General features: G+C 40.7%; 1 protein-coding gene across 1 annotated transcript in view; it reads left to right on the forward strand.

Moving 5' to 3' along the window:
• Arhgef11 (Rho guanine nucleotide exchange factor 11) overlaps positions 1–20,104 on the forward strand; it is a 96,537-nt gene that overhangs the window by 38,782 nt on the left and 37,651 nt on the right. The window contains exons 2-7 of the mRNA XM_090340698.1: positions 9,216–9,307; positions 12,422–12,520; positions 16,207–16,256; positions 17,398–17,455; positions 18,284–18,462; positions 19,685–19,756. Coding sequence (XP_090196824.1) covers positions 9,216–9,307; positions 12,422–12,520; positions 16,207–16,256; positions 17,398–17,455; positions 18,284–18,462; positions 19,685–19,756 — 550 coding nt within the window. The remainder of the gene's footprint in view (positions 1–9,215; positions 9,308–12,421; positions 12,521–16,206; positions 16,257–17,397; positions 17,456–18,283; positions 18,463–19,684; positions 19,757–20,104) is intronic.

Genomic DNA, 20,104 nt, shown 5'->3' on the forward strand with positions numbered 1-20,104 from the left:
TGGAGGGACAGGCTAAGAGACTGCTGAGCTGATGGTATGGGCCTAATTACTCCTCTGCCTTGAGCTTGCCTGTAATTGTGGTTTCTGGGAGCCAGCACGTCCTGGAAATCTGCTGGAACAGCAGAGATTTGGGGTTTCCGCCTGGGATGGAGTTGAATTTTCCATTTGGAGTAGCTTGCCCAGCTCTCGTTTTGGTAGGGGGCAGGGTAAATCTCGAAAGCTCAAAAGGGGCAATTAAGAGCCTTAGGACTAAAGGCTTTCTTTCCTTCGGAACTGAATGAGAGGTTGTATACTCTGAAATTCTAGACAATTTTGAAAAATTCAGAGAGGCAGAAATAGCAGGATTAGTTGAACTGTATGCTAAAAAGTTAGGAGATAGCTCCATCCCTACCCCTGGGCAAGGGACTTAGTCTCTTTCTCCATCAATCTGTCTTACAGGGATGTTTCTAAATAATAGGTAGGAAAATGTTAGACTAATTTAAGGGGAAAAACTTAAATGCACATCTCCTGGTGATACTAGTAAACATTCTGAGCATTTACTATGTGATAAACTTTAATAAATTCTACCGTTTATTCATTTCAGTGAAAAGTTACCTTTGCTTCATATGAAGTTGAAAGCAACTAAGCGTCAACATTAAAAATTTTTATGCCAAGACCAGGCACTAAAGTCCATGAGACTCTTATCTCCAGTTAACCACCAGAAAACTGGAAGTAGTGCTGTAGCTTAAAGGGTAGGGTGGTATCCTTGAGCTGAAGAGCTCAGGAACAATGCCCAGACCCAGAGTTGAAGTCTCATGACTGACCAAAAAAAAAAAAAATTACGCCAAAACCTGTTCATCTATTTGTCCAGCACATGTATAATTTACTGTGTACTGTGTTTTACCTTGTGCCAGGAAGCAATCAGAGCCATGAGGATTGGCTACTCATTGGATTTGGAGTCAGGGTATCTGAGTCAGTCTTAGTTATAGATCCCATCAACTTTTGGATCTCAGTCAGGCAAGTACTTTATAGTCTCTGAACCTAAGTTTCCTAATTCATTTATTTATTTATTTATTTTGCCAGTCCTGGGCTTGAGCTCAGGGCCTGAGCACTGTCCTTGGACTTTCTCAAGGCTAGAGCTCTACCACTTGAGCCTCAGCACCACTTCTGGCTTTTTTCTATGTATGTGGTACCGAGGAATCGAACCCGGGTCTTCACACATGCTAGGCAAGCACTTTAACCACTGGGCCAAACTCCTGGCCCCAACTAAGTTTCCTAATTCATAAAGTAGGTTTTTTCAGAGGCTCACACTATCCTCAGTCTATCACTTGTCTCCCAGCAGATACCCAGTAAATATTAGCAGAATCCGAATTGGTAGTAGAGGATATTTGCAGAAGACTGAGCCCAAGGCTTTGTGCTTGCCTTGTGCATACCACTGAGTATCTGTAGCTCTTTTATTTGTTTTTAGACAAATTTTTACTACGTAGCTCAGACTGGCCTCTGCAGGATTACAGGTATCTACCACTTTACCAGGCCAGAATCTAAATTAACACAGATAAATAAAATACCTGCCCTTTTTTGGGGGGAGGGGAGGCCTGGGCACTGTCCCTGAGCTCTTTAGCTCAAGGCTAGTAGTCTACTACTTTGAGCCATGGTGTCACTTCTAGTTTTCTGGTGGTGAATTGGAGATAAGAGTCTCACAAACTTTCGTCCCCAGGTTGGCTTTGGGCTGCGATCCTCAGATTTACCTCCCGAGTAGCTAGGATTACAGAGATGAGCCATCGGTGCCAGCTAATATTGCCTTCTGAATACTGAATCTGAGGTCTGAGGTTTCCAAACACTGAAGTCAGCTGAAGACAGATATGTCGTAAATAAAATGGATAGCGAAGGTTTTCTCTACCTCTGCAAGCGTTAGTGGAACTGCATCAGTTTACATACCACCGCCTCCATCTTATTGGATGCATGAAATCAAGCAAGTCACTCAGTCTTTCACATAGCCCAGTTTCCTCATCTATAAAATGGCAACATAAATAGCTATGGAGTTGTTAGAAGAGTTAGCTAGATAAAAATGGCTAAAATGTGTTGAGCTATTATTATCAGCCCCTGACCAGAGCATGTTCTTTTGCTTTAAATACCTCAGTTCTATAATCCCCAAAGTGGCTACTGTTATTGCCCCCATTTGTGAATGAGGAAGCTGAGGCAAGATGTTAAATATTCTGCCTGAGATTATATAATTAATAAATAGCTGGGATATTTGCACCTGGGAGGAGAACTCAGGAGCCTGTGCTCATAATCATACTGATTTATTCCTCTTTTTTTTTTTACATTAAAACTCTTCACTTTATTGCTTAGAACCTTTAAGATTATAACTATTGCATAGCCTTAAAAATAATAGAATTCAGTAATAAAAATAAATGAAGTATAATTTAGTGGGTTTTTGTTTTTTTGTTTTTTGTTTTTTTGGCCAGTTGTGGGGCTTGAGCACTGTCATTGGACTTTTCTCAAGGCTAGAGCGCTACCCTTGAGCCACAGCACCACTTCCACCTTTTTTTTTCTGTGTATGTGGTGCTGAGGAATTGGACCCGGATCTCTGTGCATGCTAGGCAAGCACTCTACCACTAGGCCAAACTCCTGGCCCTGATTTATTCCTCTTTAAAGACATTCTAGCTGGGCACTGTTGGCTCACATCTGTAATCCTATCTACTCAGGAGGCTGAGATCTGAGGATCACAGTTCAAAGCCATCGTGGGCAGGAAAGTCTATGAGATTCTTATCTCCAATTAACTTCTAGAAAACCAGCAGTGCTGCTGTGGCTCAAAATGGTAGGTTACTAGCCCTGAGTGAAAAAGTTCAGAGACAATGCCCAGGCCGAGTACAAGCCTCATAACTGCTCCCTCTCCTCCCAAAAAAGATATTCTAGCTCTTACCATTATTACCATCATTGATGATTTGTGAGTCAGTCTCCAATATTTATTAAATTTGTATTCAACACTGTGTAGTTATTGTGAGCTTTATCAACAAACTATGTGATATAATTTCTGTTTTTAAGGAGTTAAGTAGTTGGGAGACATGATCACTATGGATAAAATAATTTGAAAATAAGAGCTGAGTGGTTCAGTATGGACTCAAACACAGTAGGAATACATTTAGTTACTGAAAAGGTCATTGAGGAAGTTAAACAGGTTAGAAAAGTTTATTGGCAAAGGTAATAATTGAATTTAACTTAAAAAAAAAACTGGACTGAAAGGCAAAGTGAGCTATTTGGAGCCCTCAGGTTTGGGAGTAGTTCACCTTTCAAGGTTGGTCATCATTCAACAAACTTTCATTGAGTATACAGTCATGTACCTCATAACAATTCACTAATCCATGGACTACATACACAGTGTGGTTCCAAAGATTTTATCATCTAGTGATGTCATAACCAATTGTGTAAGTACTTTGTGTATATGTGTTTGAACAACATTGAAATTGCTCAGTAACACATTTCTCAAAATGTGTCTTTGTAGTAAGTGACACATGTATATTTGCTGTGTGTTTCATCTGTTGGAGACTTAAGATCTACATTGATTTGTTCAGTTGCCATTTATCTCTCTCCTAGTCAGTCCAGGTTTGTCTACTAGAGGTGAAGTTTCACTGATTGGCATTTTCCAAATTCAGGGTAGTTCCTTGTGAACATAATTAAAACTTCATTAGAAAGTGATTTGTGCGTCAGAAAATCAGTACTGTATATCCACATCGCTATATTACAGTGACCGTCCGGTTGATATATCTCTTATTCTATCCATTAGTTCCTAGCATACATACAATGCAACCATATTTTAGAACCAAGATTATACTTCAAACCCCTAGTACAGCTTATTTTTTGTTACCTGATAACAAAATAAAGTTAAATTACATACTATAGAACAAATGTTTGTCATTCTTTCTAACTTTCAGGGTGGTTATAAACACATCCTCTAGCACCAATAATTTTTGTTTTCTCAATACTCATTTCACTGTTCCTTTCAATATCAAAAATAGCATTCAGTAAGAAAGGCTATATGTAGAAACAGCAGCATTTGCCAGAAGTGGAAGAAACCACTTCTCTAAACCCCTTGCATTACTTCAAAATGCCCTAGATCTCCCCCAGCAGCTGGTTTCCTCTTTATGTGTATAATCTATATCTGCAGACTTGAAGTGCCTGCATAGGGCCAGTTGATCATTCTTTTGGTTTGTGGCCTGCCATGTCACACCTTCTATCAGGCAGGCACATGTCTGAATTTGTTGCTTGGTATTGTCAAGCTAGGCATATATTCTACTAACAGTGGCTTGTTCCTGTCAAATCTAAGGGATGGAGCAAGGATCAGAAAAGTAACAGATTCCTTGCTGATGAAAACTGATCTGGCTACTAAAGAGATTGTATACTTCAACCATATCAACAACCCCGTGTTGAATGCCAAAGAAACACAAAATAGAAGAGCTCTCCTTGAGGGTAGGCATTTGTATTAGAACACACAGAATGCATGAGTTCCCTTTAAAAGTAATGTAGAAGCAAGGGTATGTGATTTTAGCACAAGTCCTAGTCTTACCCTAGAATGTATAGATTAGGAGTGATAGCATTAGAGTTCATTGAGGATGGCTTTCTACAGGAGGGGATGTTATTGGCAATCTTTAGAATAATTTATAGGGAGACCTCTTACCTGCTGGGGAAGAACCTCTTCTACCACATTCTACTTCTGGCAGGACACCTTGAAGTCTCCAAGTGAAAATGGAGAGGGTAGCTTGGGGTAGCCTCCCTCCCCCCACATCACCATTGGTGGCTCATTCTGCAGTGACTTTGTTTATATCTACTTGCATTCAAGTAACTCAATAAAATAAAGACTACAGGCAAAATGAGGAATGCAGAGAAAAGCAGTCATTTTACTGTAATCTCATACCGATTCTGCAAGTTACTCATATGGTTTACCCTCAGCAGTTAAAATGACAAACTAATTTTCTAACTCTAACTCAGTACTTTTCTACCAGTTTTAGTGTGAATTTAGGAAAGGGGAAAAGGTAAATCTTAGCCAGATGGCCAGGCTTTTTAGAGTGAAATGATGACATCATGGATTGGTCATTACTCTGAGTTGTCTGTGTTACGGCCTATCCTTTATTCATGCTATAACAAAAAATTGAGTCGCACTAATTCCATTTATATTAGGCATAAAGCAATGTACATCTTAATTTGAGGAAATCTGGGCTTTGAAAGGTTAGTATTTAGGATATTTAGGATGTTATTCCCTCTAGAACAATATCCTTCAGGAAAATGTTTTCTTTTTAGTAAAATACTAGATGAAAACAGTATACCGTTAAAATAATTTTAGGATCATTTAGGATTTACTTCAGTGCAAAGTTTGTTCTCCCACCTTGTCCTTGTGAAAGCTGAGACTTAGAAAAGTCCAACAGCACAGCCAGCATCACACAGTGGTCATGATGTGGCAAAGACCCAGAGTTACCTGTACCGTTTAAACCCTTTTCCAGGACTGGGAACATGGTAGATTGTTCAGTGGCCCACACATAATCTCAGTACCATCACAAAAGAAAAGAAATCTCAGGCCATAGGTTGAGACCCCTTATATCCAACCCTCCTATGTTTTTGACGCTGGGATATTCATTCTTTATGGTTTTTTTTTGTTGTTTTGTTTGTTTTTTGGTGTCAGTCTTGGGGTTTGAAGTTTGGGCCTGGCCACTGTCTTTGAGCATTTGTGCTTAACACTAGTGTTCTGCCTCTTGAGTCACAGCTCCACTTTGGCTTTTTTGGTGCTTAAATTAGAAATAAGAGTTTCATAGGCTTTTTTGCTTGGGCTGGCTTTGAACTGTGATAATCACATTTCAACCTCTTAAGTAGTTAGGATTACAGGTATAAACAACCACTGCCCAGCAATGCTGGGTTTCCTAACTCCATCTATTTAACCTTATATAGATTTGGAGACTGTTGACTGAAGACTTGATGCGATCACATTCTTACAAGCATTGTCAGAGGGCCAGTCTGAACCCAACTGAGCCCCTTTAAATGTACTCTCACTGTCCCTCTCCTGAGGCTCCCGCTCTCTGCACTCAGTTCTTTCTATCATCACTCCAGTACCCTCTGCCTGTGTGCTGCTGTTCCCATAGGAAAAAAGCAGCTATGTTTTATTCTGTAAGGAGAATCTTTTCAGGTCAAATTTAGTTTTACCTGGTTACTTCCTGAATGCAAACAAAGATGACACACTGAAGAACATTGATGAGGAAGAAAAAATCATGCATGTTAGAATAAGAAAGGATAGCATGTAGAAATGAAAAAATGCCATGGAAGAAGAGAAGATGTTATTGTAAGCACATTTGAGGTCATATCCTGATTCTGCTCTTTAATATCTGTGTGACCTTAGGCAATTTATTTCACTTCCCTCAATCTCATTTCCCTCATCTGCGGAAGAAAATAGCAATGTTACCTCACCAGGTTGTTGTGAAGATTAAATGAATGCCTGTAACATTAAATGCTTATTATGTATAATTTTCTTTTTTTTTTTCAAAAGTATACAAAAAGGCAGAGTTGGTCAAGAACTCAGATGTCTAGACTACATTCCTACTCTTGCTGTCATGGCTTACTCCCTTCCCTCCTGATGGGGCAGCCTTGGCAATCCCCAAACACAGGACTTTGCCCACCTCCGCCATCCCTAATCAGATCTTGGATCTTCTTGGAACTTGCTTTGATTATATTTTCTACTTTCCCAGCTATTAAATGACAGCACTAATATCCACGTCTCCTGATCTCCGCATACTTTTTTCCCCCTTTCTTTCTGTAGTAAGATTTAAACTCAGCTTCACACTTGTTAGGCAAGTGCTCTACCACTTAAGTCATACTCCCAGCACGCCCACGTCTCACTTTTGCCTGGGATTAGCCTCTAAACAAGATCCTTCTGAGTACATGGGCTTATAGGCAGTGTGTACCACACCCAGCCTCTCCTTCCACATCTCATCTACACTTCTGTCTTGAAATACTAATTTTTTTGAAGGTTTGATGGAGGATGTGTTGATAAAAATAATATGAACTAAATGTGATAGTCAACAATGGATCTTTCTGGAGAGCTATAAACTGGGACATCTTTAGTAGATAACTCAAAAGTTATGCATTTTATATTGCAAAACAGATTCTTGTTTTTGCAGTTACTTACCAATTGTTTTAATCTTAGGTCCTTATTATAACTCTGTATGTGTGTGTTTGTGCACATGAGCATGTGTGCGTGCACACGGCACGTATGCTAGGACTTGAAATTAGAGTCTGGCTTCTGATAGATAGACATTCTCCCTCTTAAGCCATATTCCCAGCTCCATTCCTATCCCATTAATTGTTACGATAGATGGCTGGTAAGATTCACAAAATATAAATAATTTGCCCTTATCATCATAAGGATGCATCATAAGGATGCAAACTCATACTAACTCACGTGATGCTCCTTAATATTAAAATTAATTTCTAGGCACATACACATATAATTTCCAGTGCCTTGCCATTACACATGGTGATTCCATGAATAATCTATTTAAATAATTTTCTATGGCTAGAAATAGAATAGGAGGGTCAGGAGTTTGGCTTAGTGGTAGAAACACTAGCATGCATGAAGCCCTGGTTTCGATTCCTTCGTACCACATACACAGTAAAAGCTACAAGTGGTGCTGTGGCTCAAGTGGTAGAATGGTAGCCTTGAGCTGAAGAACTCAGGAACAGCAACTAGGCCCAGAGTTCAAGCCCCACTACTGGAAGAAAAGAAGGAGGAGGAGGAAGAAGAAATAGGATAGGAATTGCTTCCTGTTGAGAGACAACAGCCACAATTCAGGAACTGGCAACTTGTATAATTTTCTAAAAAGGAGAGCTACAGCAGTGATTTAAGGGCCCTCTCTCTCTCTCTCTCTCTCTCTCTCTCTCTCTCTCTCTCTCTCTCTCGGTGGATCTTTTTTGATTTTGATGATCTGTGATACATTGAAGTTTTGGGGTCTTAACTACTCTTTTTTTTTTTTTTTTTGGTGGGTCATGAAGGTTGAACTTCACCTGGGCACTTGTCCCTGAGCTCTTCAGCTCAAGGCTACCACCCTACCCTTGAGCAAAGCCCCACTTCCCCTTTTCTAAAGGTTAATTGGCGATAAGAGGCTCAGGCTGGCTTTGAACCTTGATCCTCAGATCTCAGCCTCCTGAGTTGCTAGGATTACAGACGTGAGCTACTGAGAGCCAGCTTTTGCTACTTTATAAGCAAGATAGCTCAGGCTAACTATGAGAGCTGGGCTGATTATAGGGTTAGTATATAGTACCACTAAATAGAGAAGATGCCTGTTCTCTCATGGTACTCAGAAGACTAATAAAATATTCAGAGGCTTGGGCTATTTAAAAGCAGCAGAAGAAAGAAAAAGTGTACAGGTCACTAGTTACACTATATGTTAGTATTAAATACCCAGTTGCTATCCTGGAGACTGCTATTTTTGAAAGGCAGAATTTTGAGGGACAAAAAATAAAACTGAAATGAAGAGTTTGAGGCGGGCACCAGTGGCTCACACTTATTATCTTAGCTTCTCAGGAGGCTGAGATCTGAAGGCTGAGATTTAAAGCTATCCTGGGCAGACAAATCCATTAATGCTCAAGTGGTAGCATGCAGCTATGAGAATAAAAGCTAAGCAGGCGCCCAAGACCCCAAGTTCAAGCCCCAGTACCAGCAGTCTACCATTCAGTCAATAAGTAAATGTTTCTGCTACAGCCATTATAGTGTTTTGCTGTGCTCATGGAAGCTTCTGTATGTCTGACCCACTGTGTCCTTCCTTCCCTCCTTTTGCATATCATCACCTAACACCAACTCACTTTGTAGTTGCTTGTTTTTTCCCTCACTTTATCTTGCATTCATTTTCTCTGCTGCTCCATTCTGTTCCATTAGCCCCATTGCAACCTGGTAAGACCCAGCAGATGTATGTGCATATCTCCTTGCAGTTGTGTCTTTGTCCTCAGATTCTGAGGACTATTTGCCTTCATACCCTGCTGAGTATTCAAGAAATCATACTTTCTTTGCCATGCTAGGATTCCATATAAGTGGTAGTGCCAGCAGCATAGACTTAGCTAAGTACTTACATAGTTCAGGCAGACTGCAAGGTGGGCGGGTCAGTGTCTCATTGTCCAAGACTCTGGACCCTTTTCAGTAGATCCTAATACTGATTCCTCCTTGCCCACCTCACTGATGTGCTTTTCTTACTCTACAGGTTAAGTAGCCTGTCTTCTCTGGGAGATTCTACATCTGAACGCAAGTCTCCTTCCCACCATCGCCAGCCCTCTGACATCTCTGAGACAACAGGTAAACTACCTTCTTGGGCATCAGCGTAAATATAGAGGTGTGCAATCAGATTCATTGTCCCAAAAGTAAAACACCTTAGCTTTACATTGAGCACATAATGTGTGTTAGACATTGTGTTATGAGTCCCATATCAACTGCCTCCTTACACCAAATTTGAAAGTGGGTTTTATTATCCTTATTTTACTGATGAAGAAGCTGAGGCACAGAAAAGTTAGGAAACTTGCCTACCTCCCAGCACTTGTTGACAGAGTCAAGACTTAGAAATAATCCTTTATTTATTTATTTTTTTTTTGTGGGTCATAGGGCTTGAACTCTGGCCTGGGTGTTGTCCCTGAGCTCTCCAGCTCAAGACTACCACCCTACCCCTGAGCCACAACTCTACTTCCAGTTTTCCAGTGATTAATTGGAGATAAGAGTCTCATGTTTTTTGTTCTTTAGTACCTGGGCTGGCTTTGAACCGCAGTCCTCAAATCTCAGCCTCCTGAGTAGCTGGGATCACAGGACTGAGCCACCATGCCCGGCTAGAGTCCATGCTTTGAGTCATTACAGTATACAGTTGCTTGTGTACAGTGGGTGACAAACGTCCACAGGGCTGGAAACAGTTGGTAGATAAAACCTTGGTTGTTTTTTTTCCTTAAATTTTATATATGAGCAAAAAAAAATTACACTGATTGGTTGGGAGTTTGGCCTAGTGATAGTGCTTGCCTAGTATGCAGGAAGACCTAGGTTTAATTCCTTGGTACCATATACACAGAATAGGCTGGAAGTGGTGCTATGCCTGAAGTGATAGAGCTCTAACCTTGAGGAAAAATAAAAAAACTGAAAAAAAATTATATTAGAATTCCATCTCAGCCAGAATAGCAGTCACCAATACAATAAAAAAACAACAAATGTTGACAAGATGCAGGAGCACAACATCTGGTCATAGGCTCACCCCTATAGTACTCGGGAAGCTGAATTCTGAGAACCAAAGCCAGTCAGTTCAAAGCCAGACTGGGCAGGAAAGTCCATGAGACTCCTATCTCCAGTTAACCATCAGAAAATCAGAAGTGGTGTTATGGCTCAAAGTGATGGAGTACTAGCCTTGCACTGAAGAGCTCAGGGACAGTGCCCAGGCCCAAAATTCAAGCCCCATGACCATCAAAAATAGGGGTGGGGGGGAGATGCAGGAGGAGAAAGGAATCTTTATATACTGTTGTGGAAATGTAAGTTAGTGCTGCCACTATGGAAATCACTATAGAGGTTTAAAAAGAAAAAAATTTTGACACTGCTATTATACCATTCCTAATTCAGCATATAGTAGAATCATATAACCATACTCGTATCTATAGTAAGCTATTCACAAAGCCAAACTATAGAATTAGCCTTAGGTATTCATAAACTGATGAGTGAATGAAGAAAATGTGGCATATAAGGCTGAGAGTTTGGCCTAGTGGTAGAGTGCTTGCCTAGCATGCACGAAGACCTGAGTTCAATTCCTTGGTACCACATACAAGAAAAAAGCCAGAAGTGGTGCTGAGGCTCAAGTCTTGAGAAAGTCCAAGGACAGTGCTCAGACCCTGCGTTCAAGCCCAGAACTGGCCAAAAAAAAAAAAAAAGTGGCACATAGAATATTAGTCCTGAAGAATTAAGTTAGGTAAGCCAGGCGCAGTGTGTCATGTCTGTACTCCTAGCTATTCAGGAGGCTAAGATCTCAGGATGGTTGTTTAGCAGTTCAGAGCCAGCCAGGGCACTAAAGTCCTTGAGACTCTTATCTCCAACTAACTGCCAGAAAATAGGAAGTGGCACTGTGACTCAAAGGGTAGAGCCATAGCCTTGAGCTGAAAAACTCAGGGACAACACCCAGGTCTAGAGTTCAAGTCCCACGACTGATAAAAAAAAAAAAAAGAATTTTTAGGAAAATTGATGGAACTGAAAATCATCGTGTTAAGTGAAAAAGTGATTTTGCTTATATACAGAATCTGGACCTTAAAACAAAATGTTGAGGGCTGGGAGTTTGGTCTACTGGTAAGAGTGCTAGCTTAGCATGCACAAAGACCCAGGTTCGATTCCTCGGTACGACATATATAGAAAAAAGCTGGAAATAGTGCCGTGGCTCAAGTGGTAGGGCTCTAGCCTTGAGAATGCGCAAGGACAGTGCTCAGGCCCGGAGTTTAAGGCCCAGGACTGACAAAACCAAACAAATAAACACCCAAAAACATTGATATGGGTGTTTAAAAACAGAGGGACTAGTTTGGGATAGGAACCAGTGGGAGGAGTAAAAGCAGATGGTGAAGTGGAAAGAGGTGAATATGATTGAAACATCTCCATACATGTATGGAAATAGAATAAAGGAAAGATGTTAAAACTGTTTAAAAAAAAAAGAAAGGGAAGGTAAGAAAGTAATAGAGGGCGTATTTGATTGGAGTATACATATATGCAGATATCATAGTAAAACTACTTTGTTTTGTTTGTTTTAACTTTTTTTTTTTGGTCTTTTCTTTTTTTGGTACTGGGGATTGAACCCAGGATGTTGCACTTGCTAAGCAAGAGCTTTGCCACTGAGCTATATCCCAGCCCTACTTTGTACAGTTTTTAAAAAGAAAGTTTACATATGAGTATTTATGTGGATGAAAGGGGCTGCTCCCATTTATCCTTCCCTAAATTTGGCAAGGGACCAACCCTGAGTTGCATGAGTTCCCCAGCTTTGCACAGTCAGCAAGCATTTGTGTCCCACCTGCTTCATCCATTGGGTGGTGTAATAATATAAAATGTCCATTTAGTCCAGTTGAGCTGTTTATCTGTAATATTAGTCTTCCCGAGGGTAACTAGATTTGGCCTTGTTCCTACCTCAATCAATATAAACCAGATAAACCGAGGGGAGTGATTTCAGCGACTCAGAAGGATCATTTCTCCTATGGAATACAAAGTAGATTGTAGGTTTGTAACAGTCACTGAGGTTATAGCAGGTGATTGAAATCATGCGATTGGAAAAGATGAGTCTGGGGAATTGGATTAGTCTGGGATGGCTTCTTGAGGAAGAAACACAATAGAACTTTCCTGGGTTGGCCATGGCTTGTATGTACTAACCTTCCAGTGAGGCTGCCGGCCCAATCCTCCTCTTCTTCTCACCAGGTCTTGTTCAGCGCTGTGTCATCATCCAAAAAGACCAGCATGGCTTTGGCTTCACAGTCAGTGGGGATCGCATTGTTCTGGTACAGTCTGTACGACCTGGTGAGTGCTACATTCCTCCTGTCTGCAGGTTCTTTGAAGGCACATTGATTGTTGAAACTGCTAGACCTGGAGAGTGTGTGCTTTGGGGAGCCCCAAAGAGCAGGAAGGAACTGCTCTAGGGCTAGTCCCCACAGATGTTTGGAGAAATTATGAAATGCTGAGCCATTTCATAGCTGCCTCCTCAGTTGGAAAGTGGACAATGCATTGAACATCCCTAGGTCATCAGGCAGATGCCTAATTGCCATCAAAGAGAATGCCTTGTACTAGGTTTATGTTGTCATGGAGGAATCATAGGCTCTCTTCTTTCCTACTTTCCCTTACATTACCTGACTAAGGGTTCAGGGTACACATGGTCACTTTCTTATAGGTTTACATTTGACCTAGGCACACGGGTCTAAATAGTCTTACAATATATTTGCAATCAGTTGATTCAAGGAATATATTACCGAAGTATATATTAAGTTTTTTGGACATTATGTCAGATGAAATATCTGGAAATTTATTTGGGTAGTTTGGAATTGGGGGCATAGTCATTTCCCTTCTTATCACATTAGATGATTTCAGGGATAGTCTGAAATACGAAAATGAAACACAGATCAGCAGAGTAGGAATTTGGTGAGAAAAGTGTCAAGAGTGGGAATGCACTTTCATGGATAAATCCATTATGTGATGGGCTATGTACAGCAGAGCTGTGAACAGTAGTCATATGCCAAGTTATACAATCATTGTTAGTGATCTCACAAAGATGACAATTGGGAGGGAAAACAGTTGCAGGAGAGTTTAAAGCAGATATTCCTAAAAGGGATGAGTTACAGTGTAGTAAATGAGATAAGGCCAGAGACATGCATCATCATAGGCTTGCCATGTAGAATATGGGAAAGGACAGGGCTCAGGCTGGCATTTTACTCTAGGAATAAGAGGAGAAAGGAAAATATACTTGAAGTATATTTTATGGGAAAAGACAGGATATGTTTATAGGAAAACTAAAGAGAATTTCAAATATATGACCAAACAAAAGGTATGGGTCATATAAGAATGCAAATAGTTATGACTTCCTATATTTGGATACTAATTTTTATCCGTGAGACATTTGTTTTTCATATCCTAGGGTAAAGCTTGAAATTATAGTTTTATTCTTTGCTTTCCTTGTTTTTCAGGATTCCTGGACTAGGATGAGACAGAGCTAGTGAGACTGCCAATAACTTGTACTTTGCCTCTGTGGTCTATTAGATACAGAAAGTCTGGGATCCCCTCCAATGAAGTGTGGATTCAGCTCCCCTTAACTTTTTCCCCTCTACTTAGGCTGAGTAGAGTTAGACCCAGAGAGAAATGAAAAGGGGAAAAAAAAAACAAAAAACAAAAAACTTGCAATAAAATGTAGGCTTTAGAGCTTTAGAGTTCTTATGCATGTGTTTGTGTTTGGGGAAGGAAAGTGGAAGAGACTTCATTTGATTGGCATTGAAATCACCCAAGTAATAAAGTAGTTCATACTCCCTCCTCCCCGCCCCCACCCTCCACCCCCAGTTGTGGGGCTTGTACTCTAGGCCTGGGTGCTGTCCCTGATCTCTTCAGCTCAAGGCCGCCGCCTTACCCTTGAGCCACAGCACCACTTCTGGTTTTCTAGTGGTTAATTGAGGATAAGAGTCTTACGGACTTTAGTGCCAGAGATGGCTTTTAACCTCCATCTCCAGATCTCAGCCTCCTGATTAGGTAGGATTACAGGCCTGAGCTACCCTGCTCGGCAGTTCATACTATTTTATCCACATACTAGATTACTCACAATTTTTCCAAGTATAGTCTGTGTTCTATGTGTATAATTACTGAGGCCATAGGATGATTGAAATCCTTGCTCCTGGGCCCAACCCCAAAGTATTGAATCATTTACTGCAAGAGGGCCAAGGATATACTTTTTAAAGTCACTTAAGCTATTGGAAGTACCTTGTATTTCATGTTATAGCAAGATAGCTCTACTCTGACTTATGTTTCTAAATGACTGTGTATTTCAAGCTATTTGCAAATACTCTTCCATAACTATCTTTTTTTAGATGACGAGAATCTTGAGTCCTATATTGAAAAGCCAAATTGGAATGTAGTTGTTGCTTCATTTTTTTCCTTAATATACTTGAAACAGCTAGATATGCTTTGCAGGAATTTTATTTTGATCAGATGAATGCAACTTACCAGATTTAATTGATCATCGTGGGGAAATTTTACAAAATATTTTTTATGCTTTTCACAAATCATTCCAGCTGTAGATTTTTCTTGTGCTTCCTGAATATAAATTAAGAATATAAGCCATTTAGAACTGCATAGTGGTCAAAACTACTGAAAAAAAATCAAGTACCTGAAAAGATTTAAAAAATATGATCTTTGAGCATCTCTTTATCATCAGAAACCCTGAATCTGGTCCATTCCTAAAGGAGAAACCTTACATAGTTTACAATTCTTTTTTAAAAGACAGGCTATCAATATTTTTAAAATCCAATTTTATTGTTATTATTAGGGTGTTGTACAGATGGGTTACTACTATCTTTAATGCTATGAAACTTTAGAATAGTTTATGAGCATCTTGAAGATTCAGTCTCTTCTCCTTTTCCTCCTTCTCTTCCTTCTTTTTCTTCTTGTCTTAGGACTTGAACTCAGATCCTGAATGCTGTTCCTGAGCTTATATGCTTAAGTCTAGCACTCTCCCACTCAGCAACTGCTACACTTCTAGCTTTTTGCAAACCAATTGCAGATAGAGCCTTATGGGCTTTCCTGCCCAGGCTGGCTTTGAACTACTAACCTCATCTTAGCCACCTGAGTAACTAGGATTACAAGCATGAGTTACCAGCACTTGGCCTCCAAATTCTTCTTAATTACTGCTTTACTAATTGTATATAATCCAGTAATCTTATTTTTCCCCACTGGATAATAAGTTACTATTATCAAAATTTGGAACATGGTTAGACCTATTCAAATAAAGCATAAATATTTTTCTCAGCCCTGCTTGCCTCCCATCTTGGCTGTTGCATATCTGGCCTCTGACCTAGATGGAAGGAATAGCAGCAGGTGTGACCTTATATAGTCTTTTCTAGCTTAAAAGCCATTACGTTTCTGGAGCCAGTGATGGGACATCTAGCATTAAAGCTGCTTTACACAGAGAAATAAGATAAAATTTCAAAGGAGGTCCAGGAGTTTGGTCCAGTGGTAGAGTGCTTGCCTAGCATTCATGAAGACCTGAGTTTGATTCCTTGGTACCACATACATAGAAAAAAGCCAAAAGTGGTGCTGAGGCTCAAGTGGTAGAGCTCTGGCTTTGAGAAAGACCAAGGACAGTACTCAGGCCCTGAGCTCAAGCCCAGGACTGCCAAAAAAAAAAAAAAAAAAACCAACAAGCTTAGGGCCAGGAGTTTGGCCTAGTGGTAGAGTGCTTGCCTAGCATGCATGAAGACCCATGTTTGATTCCTCGGTACCACATACATAGAAAAAATCTGGGAGTGGTTCTGTGGCTCAAGTGGTAGAGCTCTAGCCCTGAGAAAAGTCCAAGGACACATCTCAGGCTCTGAGTAAGCTCCCTGACTGGCAAAAAAAAAAAAAAATTTTTTTTTTTTTTGAAGGCGATGGTCTTCACAGGGATCCTAATGTAGCTTCAGTAGCCTTTGGGAGAGTTACAGGGTTCTACTGACCAGGTTTTCTTCTTATAGGAGGTGCAGCAATGAAAGCTGGAGTGAAAGAAGGAGACCGGATTATCAAAGTAAGTAATTCCAACACCACTTGACAAAAGAGGAGGCAGATATGCAGGAGCATTTCTGCCCTTGAGCTGTCCTGCAAACAGCTTTCATCAAATCAGCTCTTGGTACCAAGGCAGCATCATATGAGAAGATAAACTTAGGTCTTGTGTTTTAGAGGCTCATATTCAGAGTCCATTTGCTGTAGAATAGTTTTGGGGTTTTTTTTGTTGGTCATAAGGCTTGAACTCTGGGCCTGGGTGCTGTTCTGAGCTCTTCAGCTCAAGACTAGTGCTCTACCACTTGAGCCACAGAGCCACTTCCGGTTTTCTGGTAGTTAATTGGAGATAAGTTTCACAGTCTTTAGTGCCTTGGCTGGCTTTGAACCCCAGTCCTCAGATCTCAGCCTCATGAGTAACTAGGATTACAGGCGTGAGCCACCACACCCAGCTAGAATACATTTTATTTATCCCCGTTTTACAGATGCAAAAAATTAAGGCTGAGAGTGAGATTCTCAGCTTGATAGACTTTCATACAGTGCTGACCCAGGGTTTTTTTTCCTGTTTAAAACTACTAGGGTTTGGCCTGCCCATTCAGGTCTGTCTTTGTACTTAGAAGCACTAAGAAAATCCTATAGGCAGAGATTCCTAGTCCTCTATAAAGAAAAAAGCATACAGACCAATTGACAGACCGGTTGACATACATGTGTGTGAGATAAACAGTTGGGAAAGCATACACCAAAATAAAGAAAATGACAAAAGAAATGAACAATTGGGGCCAGGAGTTTGGCCTAGTGGTAGAATGCTTGCCTAGCCTTCATGAAGACTGGGTTTGATTCCTTAGTACTACATACATAGAAAAAGCTGGAAGTGGTGCTATGGCTGTAATAGAGCTGTGGCCTTGAGAAAGCCCAAGGACAGTGCTCAGGCCCTGAATTCAAGCCTCAGGACTGTCCAGAAAAGAAAAGAAAGGAACAGTTGATAACACAAGTCTTATCCCTGAAAACTCAGAGGGATAATGGTAGAGACAGAGCACATGGCACATATGAACAGGAAAAAACTCACAGTGTGAATTTGAGCAAACATGTGACCATGGGAAACGGCTGTCATAAGAGTGACATTGCCCCCTTCCAGCAACATTTCTCAATATTACTTGTCCCTCCAACAGGTCAACGGCACCATGGTGACCAACAGTTCACACCTGGAGGTGGTGAAGCTTATCAAATGTGAGTTTTAGAAGAGTGACAAAATAAGTGACAGGTGGACTGAGGGAAGACAAGAGTGGGTCTGCTGACCATGGAGACTTCAAGAGGAGATGCTACTAGTCTTTCACCAGATATCTTTACTTTTAACTTGTTCACCTTTGCCACTCCTATTTACTATTCTACTAATAACACGTCTCACTTAAATATTCCATTTCCTTTCATAGCCATTTCTCTTCAGTTGGTGTCTGTTTTATGGGGAGAGGAACAAAAATACTCATAGCCAAGGAGACCCCAAAGTTGGGTATGCACAGATAATCAGATATTGACAACAAATATTGAAGAAGGGATTAAAGGGTATAGGAAGCTGGGGAGGGATGTCTAGAATTTGAGTGCATGCCTTAAACCACACAGCCAATACTCTAGGATTTTCCATTGGCTGCTTTAATTTAGTGAGATGAAAAGAAGAAAATGGGTACAGTGGTGCACAGCTGTAATTCCAGAACTCAGGAGGCTGAGGCAGAAGGATCTCACATTCAAAGCCAGCCTGGGTTACATAAGAAGACACATACCCACCCCCTTAAAAATGGTCAGATGTGGCAAACCGTGAGGCATGTTCCCAGATACTCAGGGGTAGATATTGGTTGAAGTTCCTGCATGAAGGAACGGGGAAAGTGGAACTCCACTGGTGCTCTATAGGAATGGGGCCTTAAAAGTAAGGATACACTTCATCTATAGCACTGTTTGCTTAACGAGAGGAGAAGGAAGAGATGGGGTGTGCCTTTTTGGAGTTTAAATAGCTGCTCTTCAGAGCAGTGCTACTCAAAGCAATCTTCTCTTTGCTCTCTCCAGCTGGTGCCTATGTTGCACTGACTCTCCTCGGTTCTTCACCATCATCTGTTAGTGTCTCTGGGCTCCAGCAGGACCCATCCCTAGCAGGAGCACCTCGAACCACTCCTGTGATCCCACCACCACCACCTCCTCCACCCCTGCCACCTCCACAACGCATCACAGGACCCAAACCTCTGCAGGTAATGGTTTTCTTGGCTCCTTCTCTTCACTCTTGGGTCCCTTTGAAGAAGCTCCCCAATGGAGATTAAATTAAGTAAGGGTTGTGATAAGCAAAAACAAATCAGAAGACATGAACACCACCAAAGAGATGAACAGAAGTGAAGTCTGTACAGTAGGATGTTCCAAACCTTAATGCCCTCTTCTCCTGTAAATATCTGGGAAGATTTTTTTATTAGATAATATTCAGTGCATTCCCTAAATATGTAGAAGACCCTCTAGAGACCCTCTGAGTACATTCCTCATTGGAGAGTGTGCCTATTCCAGGCACGGACATAGGCATTCACTAGAGACTGTAGCCAGTTAATATTAGCATGGTGTGTTGTGAAGTCAAGGATAGGGCAATGGCTTCCTAGAGAAAGAGGAATACCAGGAGGAGTGGGATATGAAGCCCAGTCCATAGAGGAAAGGAGTCAGAAAAGAGTCAAAAGAGGACAAAAAAGAAGACAGGATACAGATGGATAAGATATAGGAAGTGGGATTTTCTGATTGGGAAGAAGACCAAGCCAGCAAGTGTATAAAGAAATTAGAGCCTATAATTCTAGCTACTCAGGAGGCAAAATCTGAGGATCAAGATTCAAAGCCAGCCTGGGCACAAAGAACCTGAGACTCTTATCTCCAATTAACCTCTAAAAAACAGGAAATGGAGGTCAGGAGTTTGGCCTGGTGGTAGGGTGCTTGGCTAGCACGCACGAAGACCTGGGTTCAATTCCTCAGTACCACATACGTAGAAAAAAAGCCAGAAGTGGTGCTGTTGCTCAAGTGGTAGAGCTCTAGCCTTGACAAAATACCCAAGGACAGTGCTCAGGCCCTGAGTCCATGCCCAGGACTGGCAAAAAAAAAAAAAAAGAAAAGAAAAGAAAACAGGAATTGGGGCTTGGCTCAAGGGTAGAGCAGTAGCCTTGAGCTGAAGAGCTCAGGGACAGCGCCCAGGGTGAATTCAATCCTCATGACCCACCAAAAAAAAAAAAAATAGAAATTTGATAAAGGTGATTACAACCAAAGTTTCTAGGAAGTTCAAGAGTAGAGGCAAAACAAGACTTTGTTTACTGTAGTTCAGCAAGGTATTGAATGCTATATAAAATGTACTTATGCCTCAGATTCTACTCAGATGTTTTCTTGTCCAGGAATCAGCAAACCCAGAGCAGTTAAGTCTCACTATTATTATATTTTTTCCATTTCCAGGATCCTGAAGTTCAAAAACATGCTACCCAGATCCTTAGGAATATGCTGAGGCAGGAGGAAAAAGAATTACAGGTGAGGTCACTGCTAGTGGTAGACAGGCTATTTTGTCTTAGTGAAATATTACCATAATAGAACAATTTATCACAATATAAAACTTAATTTACAGATTATCTCCAATCATAGCAAAACCTTAAAAGTAAAACTTGGGGCTAGGAAAATACTGATAGCCAGATAGTGACATAGACTAATCAGTACTAATACTACTGATAGGATAGACTATAAGTCAATAGTCTAGAATTAGGGTTTAGAAATTAATCCATGCATCTGTGGTCAATTGATTTTTGAATAAAAGATACCAAGACAATTCAGTGAGAATGAATAGTCTTTTCAACACATGGTGCTATGACAACTAGATATCTA

This window comes from Megascapheus bottae, chromosome 10, assembly GCF_031878675.1.
Source record: "Megascapheus bottae isolate mThoBot1 chromosome 10, mThoBot2.hap1, whole genome shotgun sequence".
NCBI classification, from domain to species: domain Eukaryota; kingdom Metazoa; phylum Chordata; class Mammalia; order Rodentia; family Geomyidae; genus Megascapheus; species Megascapheus bottae.